General features: G+C 29.0%; 1 protein-coding gene across 1 annotated transcript; it reads right to left on the bottom strand.

Moving 5' to 3' along the window:
* Nucleotides 1–439: 439 nt before the first annotated feature.
* On the bottom strand, nt 440–1790 carry LOC101492229 (putative clathrin assembly protein At4g40080). Its single transcript, XM_004504057.4, has one exon. It carries the CDS (start codon nt 1543–1545, stop codon nt 553–555), a length of 993 nt encoding a protein of 330 aa, XP_004504114.1. The 5' UTR covers nt 1546–1790; the 3' UTR covers nt 440–552.
* Between the last annotated feature and the right edge of the window lie 6195 nt (nt 1791–7985).

The following is a 7985-nucleotide window of genomic DNA, read 5'->3' as shown; positions in this document are numbered from 1 at the left end:
GATTTTAAAGAATCTTTTAAAATCTAGACACTTTTACAAAATCTTCAATTTAGTGAGCCCATTAAATTACTATCTAATATATAATGGACAATGTTAACGTGGCAATAAAGTAATAACAGGAGCTGATGTGGACATTAGTGCTGCTGACGGGGCAACGATATATGGCAGTGACTTGGCGATGGATGACATATAGTTGGGGACTATTACCACTCATCTCACCTCTTGGGAGCTCCTAATCAATTAGTGACATGAATAAGCAACCGTGTCTGCATTTTTCAGAAACGTGTGGGTCTCTCATAGTCTCAGAGCCGCTTCTAAGTGCTTTTCCAATTTGAATGAAGATTCCTCTCAACTTCTTATTCCTTACGACAAAAACAATTTTCTTTATCATCTTCCTAATCTTATAACTACAATTCAAATTATATGCTAATCCCAATCAGAAAAAAGAAAACAACCCGTAACTATACCAGTACGTCATAACATAACATAGTAAAATTACATATTTACAAATTACTAGTACCTATTTACAATTGGTCATATAAATCTTCACAATCACAACAACCTTCCAGAGGGAAATCGGAGGAAATCACGTGAATCTAGAACTCGAGCAGAAAACCGATGAGACTCGCTAAACCTGAGTTTCCTTCCTTCTTTACGCACCCTACCTTTATCCTTATACACCTCCAGTCCAACCTTAACCTTCACATCACTCACCAAATCCCACAACGCTTCCGAATCCACCAAATTCATCATCACCTTCTCCCTACAATCTTCCAATCTCTTCAAACAACAAACCAATTCCACAACCTCCCCAAATTCCAAAAACCCTAATCTCTCCTTAAATTCACTCAATTCAACACACACCTCTCTTTCAATCACCACCCAATCTTCACACACCAAATTCACTATCTCATCAACCATCTTGTTCTTGTTCTTGTCATCATCGTTGTACACGTGATTCGGTCTCTTGCAAATTCCTTCAACCAACGTAACAAGAGAATCAAACTCCGTTAACAAAACAGAATTCGTCAGACCAGAAACTCTCTCCGACGAAGATTCAGAGTTTCCGACGAAGAAAAACCCTAGAACCCGCGAAGTGCAGAGAAGCTGTTCGATGTGTTGCGCGAACCACCGAACCCAAGACGAAAGTTCCCACGATGTCGGATTTGTGTTACGTCGGAAATTTGAGAGGTTGAGGTAGTTTCTACCGCCGGCGGAAGGGTAAACGGAGAGTTGATCTTGGAGGATGAAACTTCCGTGGTTGATGATGTGGTGAACGACGATTAAGCATTTGAGAGCGACGGCGGCGGCGTTGGTGTTTTGGAGACGGTCCATTAGGATTTCTAGAAAGGTTGATGCGGTGGCGCGTGAGCCGTCAGCGGAGGAGATGAGCGTGGAGAGGTGTTTGGGTGTGGGGGGAGAGAAGGTGTCATGGCTTGTGACGCGTAAGAGGAATAGTTTTGTGGGTTTTGAGAGTAACGCTGCTTTGCTTTGTGAAGCTTTATCTTTGATTATTCCTATTATTAGTTCTTTCAGTTTTGTCATGTTTTGGTTGTTTCTGTGTTTTTCTTCCTTCCAAGGTAAACGAAACGCGAACCGACACTTGCGATGGCCGAAGCTGTTTTATAATATTAATTTTTATTCGCGATAAGGTTTGAACTTTGAACATTCATAACACCGGCTGTAATTATCAATTATGAAATTAAGCTGTGCATACTGAAACATCTCATTTTCAATATCCACTAACAGTTTTTCTTATAATCTAAATTTGGAAATATTATTTCGAATAAAAAAAATATATGATCAACAGTGTACTATTAAGGATGACATAATAATTCACATATGCGGGTACCCATTAAAATTCATTTTAATTGGGTGCACGAATAATTCCAAAATTAAAATTTAAGGGAGGAAGAGTTTTGGGAGGTGACATCTACCTCACACATGCTTATGAACCCGCCCCACAAGTAATATTAATGTAATATTTAAATTTTATATATATATATATTTAATATTTTTTAAATATTAAAAATTATAATTTTATATTTATAAAAAATATTTTTTAATTTTATTATTCTCTAATAATAATTATTTTATTATATTGATTATAATATATATGATTTTTAAATTTATAATTTATACATATATGAAAGGAAGCGTGTGTGGATGGAAAAATCCGAAATTCATTGCCTACGGAAATAGATGTCTAAATTTTATACCCGCTATGAAATGGGAATGGATACAGATTTTCTCCAACTAATTGAATCTGAAGTTGATGACGCAAAAACCGTTCCCACCTTGTCTTGTTGCCTACCTAAAGAGTACTAGTGTAGTACTAGTAATGAACCAAAATAACTCTTCAAATTTCAATAACATCTTGAAAGAAAAAACACTCTTCAATAATAGTATTAGGCATTCCAATTTCATAATTTTTACTTTTAAACGATAATTAACTATTTTCTATTGTTTTTCACCAAAAAAACTTTATTTTTTCTTCATATTTGTAGTATCACTTTGTTATATGTAACATTAAGAAAAGTAACCATAAAAGGGTATGTAGATTTTCTAAATTCTAAGCATAGAGTAGGAACTGGGAATAGATCATAAGACTGGCTGAAAGGGCTTAAGGTTGGACCCCCTATTTATCATCTAACCAATTCATTTAATAGAAAATGCTAGAATCAAATGATTTATTAAGTCCATACCTAAACGGGTTAAAGTTAGGTTTACAAAAAGTTTATTAAAATATCTGTAATGGTTATGTTTCATCTATTCACTATTAAGTTAAATAAAAAATTTGATTGGGAATGGATAATTTTAGGAGTTTATAGAAAATGATAACTAATTCTATTGTTTGTAAATCATATTAAAATAAATGAATATTTTTGAAATATAATGATATGGATTTATTGATGAGACTTATTTAATAATTGTTTTTGACGTTGAGTTGAGAAAATCTAATGTATATTAGATATTAATATTTTAAAATTAATTAAAATAAATTATGATGTCCGTTAACATACATAATAAATTATTCATTTATCCTTTTCATATTTAGTCTTTTATGTTTTTTTTTTTATCAAATTAATCATTTATTTTTTAATATGTATATTGTTGCTTTTAGTTTTAAATTAACTAAATTAAAATTCAAAATTCTAACATTTTTTCAGTAAATCTTTAGGTAAAAATGATTGAAATAAAATTGGAACACATAACATAAGTCTTGCCCCATGCACCATCTTTTTCCACCGTTAGATTAACTAGACACACTAGATCTAATGTTGGGTCATCCACACCAAATCATTCCCTCACCACCCAAATCCTACCCATAAACCACCATTGCCTCACCGTAAACCCTTCACGACCTAACCTCATATGTCAACATCCGTTGCAATGATTCGCCACTCACGTCACGTGTTTCTCCGTTGGGCAAATACTTGCTAAAACGATCTCGCGGTGCAAGAAAGCATAGAAACATCACCACCATGTGCGGTATCTAGGTGGCATTACATTTACTTTCTTGAGGTTGAATAAGGACATAATCCTATGTAGTAGATCTATGGTACATCTAATGGTCTTTTATCATCAAAAGGTGAAAAAGTTGTTGTGTAGTATGCACAATTTAATTGGTTTGTGCATGGTAGAAATAGCCTACAAATAAAACTAATTTAACATTGTAACTTTTATAAATATAACGACTACTTGATACACACAAAAATTAAAAAACTAAAACAATATTTAGGTGTATCATAAAAGACTATTAGATATATTTTATTTAAAGATTATAAATAAATTAGGTATACATAGGATTTGGTCTATTCAATTCTATGTCTTGTGGTGTTGAAAAAGTTGTAAGCTTTTAAAATGTATGTTTTGAACACCTTAATGTCAAATATGCTTTCATGATATAGGTAATTAGTGCGACTCTTCCAAAATAAATTAAATTTTGATAGACTTTTTTTTTTTTACTATAATTTTGATAGACTTAGGTGTTAAAAATCATAGTGTGGGCTGACCTTTTCCACTCCTAAGTATACTTTAGGAAAATTATTTTTTCAAATAAACATTAAATAAAGGTGAATTATTGATTGCAAAGTTTTATGGCTAAAACACGGTACATAAACATTAGGCTTAAATTATGTTTTTATTTTATCTTTAATGTTTAGTCTTTTCAAAAAATAAAAATTTAACCTCTTTCTATTGAGACAATTTCAAACAATACTTATATTTATAAAGAGATTTAAATGTTCGTCTATTAAATTTAGGGATTTAAATTCTATTTTTTGTCTCATGTTTAAAGAGATAGACTTAACAATTTTGATAAATTTTATATACAAAAATAAAAATAAATATAAAATAGATTGTGTATTTATCTTTTTAAAAAATTCGATGATCCAAATCTTAAATTTAAAAACAACCATAAGTAACAAACAAAAAAGATCACAAATAGTGGTGTTGGAATGGTCGCGTTGAGAAAATGCGTCCAACTAAGAGAGATAAAGTGTTGTTTGTACTCTAACATGTGTAACCTTAATTCGTAACATAAAATAGGGATTAAATTGAAAATTAATGGTGGTTTGTGTTTAAGAAAAAAGTAAGTTACATGATTAGATTATTTATTATATTTTTAAATTATTTATAAATAATTAAAATGTTAAAATAATTGATATTTTAAAGGAAATAATTTATTTACTTACTTTAATTTAAAATGAATAAAGTAGATAAATAAATAAAAAATATATCACATTGATAAACTTTAAATTAATAAAAAAATTAAATTACTATATTTAAAATATAATTTATTTTTAATTAAAAATATAATTCTATATTTTTAAATTAATTAAACCATTATTTTTATCAAATACTCAGTTAATTTAACAACTATTAACTAATTTTACCAAAGATAGTTAATAATATGTCTATATTTAAATATCAATTGTCTAAAATTGATTTAGACTTAACACACATTTTAAAATAATGTAAGAGTTTATTCAAAATTGGTTGCATTACATGTTATCAAATCACTTGGATAAATGTTCACATGTAAATGGAAGATATCTTACAAATCGATTGAGCTGATTTAGCTTGAATCCAAATTATAAAAGTCCCTCACCCAAAAAAGAATGGAAAATGAAACTGTTTTTCCATTAGTCAACCTTTCAGAAACAAACAATCACAACTATGCGAAAACAAAGCGGTGGACAATGGTGGATTCTGTAAAACAACCAGGCTAGAAAGCTAATTAAAAGATCCACATTTTTTTTCCGACAAGAATAAATATATTTCATTTTAGCACGAATAATGTGAGCAAGCGTAATAAAATTTGTTTGTCTCATGATGAAATTAATTATATAGTTTTGATGAAAATATAATAAGATTTTACAATGTATCAACAACAAATCAAACTCAATAAAATTGTTGTTCATACTAGTGTTTTTCCTGAACCGAAAGTCACTCAATAATGTGATATTTGACCATTGCGACAGAGATTGAAATCAGTTTCTTAGTAGCATCACATACCTTCTCGTTCCTCCTACGCCAAATACATCAAAGATTCATTGCGGATTGTTGTCTTGATCTCCAAGTTCAGGTTGCATAACAACTTAAAAGTCAATATATTTAGATTCGTCACACTCTATTTCCCATTAACAACCTACTACCATAACCCAACTGTTGTCCAAACTTCCTTTACATGTTTGCAATATCAAGATTCATAAAAAAAAACTCACAAAAAGGGAAATTACGAGTGCAAGTAACATTATTTCTAACCAAATTGACTTTAATCGAAAGATAACCGCACAAAATTTTTGACAACAATAATTTTATTTTTTGCGAAACTTTTAACTTTCATAACTATATCGAATACCTTTCTTTTCTAAACTTGGTGTTATTTATCAGTTATTATATAATATTCTTTATAACACTACTAGCTTATTGGGTGCTAAAAATAGTCTCTACAATATCATAATTTCACTCCCTATAATTATGGTCAATGAGATGATCCAACATATATTTTCTAATCCCGCAACAGGAGGATTTGTTTGAACAAAAGATCCACATTATTTTAGCCTAAAAAAACAACGCTTTGTCCCCTAAGTTCATCTCACACGGGTTTTAATTCAAAAACATTAAACTAATTATAGCTTAGTGCTGGTTTTATGGTCTGCTATAATTTGAAGCCCAACACGCAATTTTTTTTTTTTTTATAAAAGATTTTACTTTGTACCCCTACATTTATATTTATACTCTCACAAATTTTTAAAAATGTCAAATATATTTTTATTTTACTTTTTTTTTTTTACTATTTTATCAACTATCAAATAATTCTAATTTTTCGGCACATAAAATATTTAGAGAAATTTCTAAAATTTTTTTTATAAGATTTCCGATACAGAAAGTTAAAAAGGTGTTTACTGAAAATTTTTTTTAAAGTTTTTTAGTACAGAAGTTAAAAAAGTGTCTACCGAATTTTTTTAAAGGTTTTTTGATAGAGAAGGTTAAAAAGTTGTGTACCAATAAACTCATGTACTGAAAAATAGTGAAAAAGTTTTCCGATATACATCATTTAAAAAAATAAATTAAAAAAATAACAAAATAATAAAAACATAAATTAAAAAGAACTTCCTGAAAACTTGTGGGTTGAAGCTTTTCAGTAGCTTCTGAAAATGTCAAAAAAAGTTTTCCAATATTATATATGATCTGGAAAGGTTGAAATAAGTTTTTCGATACTTCTGAAAAACTTCAAAAATGATTTTCGGAAATGTTCTTCTGTACCGAAAAACTTTTTTTAAGTTTGTAACTTGTGTATCGAAAAACTTGAAAAATATTTTTCAGAAAAAATAACTTTTTTTTACTCATATACCGATAAATTCAAATGATGGAATGGTGAAAATCTAAAACTTTTAATATTTGTATGAAAATATTTATATTTTTCCTTTTAATTTGTGTGAAGGAGGTACAAGGATAATTTAGGAGCTACTGAGTAAAATTTTCTTTATTTTTTCTTTCTCTTTTTATTATTTTGGCGAAACATGACTTATCACTGGAAAAAAAAAAATAGCACGAAAAGATGTTCGTGTCGTGCGTGTGTATATTAAATTACATGTATATCAACAGTTATATATGAATTTGGAGTGTTATGGTAGTCCAAAATCTAGTGGCCTAATGAATGAAAAATGATGATGAATATGTATATATTATATATGTTCTACAGTGATATTTTCGTTTGAAGATTTGAGGATAGTTTACTCATCACTCAATAAAAATTGATAATATAGATAAATTTTTAAGTGGTATCCATAATATAATGTTTTCTTTACTTGTAAATGTTCTTATGTAATCAATTTTTGTTGACAAATGAATAAATAACTCACAAAATTTTAAATGAAATATTGTGCGCGCTACAAAAATATCTATATACTGCATCACTCCAATATATATTAAGTGGTCTCATATAAAATAAATTTAAATATTATAGGTTTAGTGTTCTCATAGTAAACTTATTTTATGAGATCAATTAATATATATATTAATAATACTTTATCAATATATATTGAAGGGGTGCAGTATATAACAAATGGACTCTTAATCACTCAATATTTTTTACTTTTAATTCATATAGTAATTCTAATTTATTTATCAACACATAGATACAGTGAACTTTCAATATATTATTTTTTTCCTTCACATCACTTCCCCCTCTTAGTCAAAGCACATAGGAGAAACGGATTTGATATCGCAGTTATCCACTACTTGAAACAGTTTAAACATTAACGAAAACTGGTAAACACAAAAAATAAATTTGTTTATCAAACTTGATGTCTCTAACATTTAACAAGAAAATTAGAGGTGAATTATATTTATATTTGTCTCTAAATTGTCATTGCTATTTGAATCAACGACGTCAAACCCAACAAAATCCATATCATTAATGAAAGACTTCCACCGATGGACATTGTGGCAATGGTAGAATTTTGAACAAGGGA

The sequence above is a fragment of the Cicer arietinum genome, chromosome 6, assembly GCF_000331145.2.
Source record: "Cicer arietinum cultivar CDC Frontier isolate Library 1 chromosome 6, Cicar.CDCFrontier_v2.0, whole genome shotgun sequence".
Taxonomy (NCBI): domain Eukaryota; kingdom Viridiplantae; phylum Streptophyta; class Magnoliopsida; order Fabales; family Fabaceae; genus Cicer; species Cicer arietinum.
This window is presented reverse-complemented; position numbering and strand designations above follow the sequence as displayed.

Bases quoted from the DNA above. Each gene is read 5' to 3' on its own strand.
- LOC101492229 (XM_004504057.4), bottom strand. From the start codon at position 1,545: ATGACAAAACTGAAAGAACTAATAATAGGAATAATCAAAGATAAAGCT.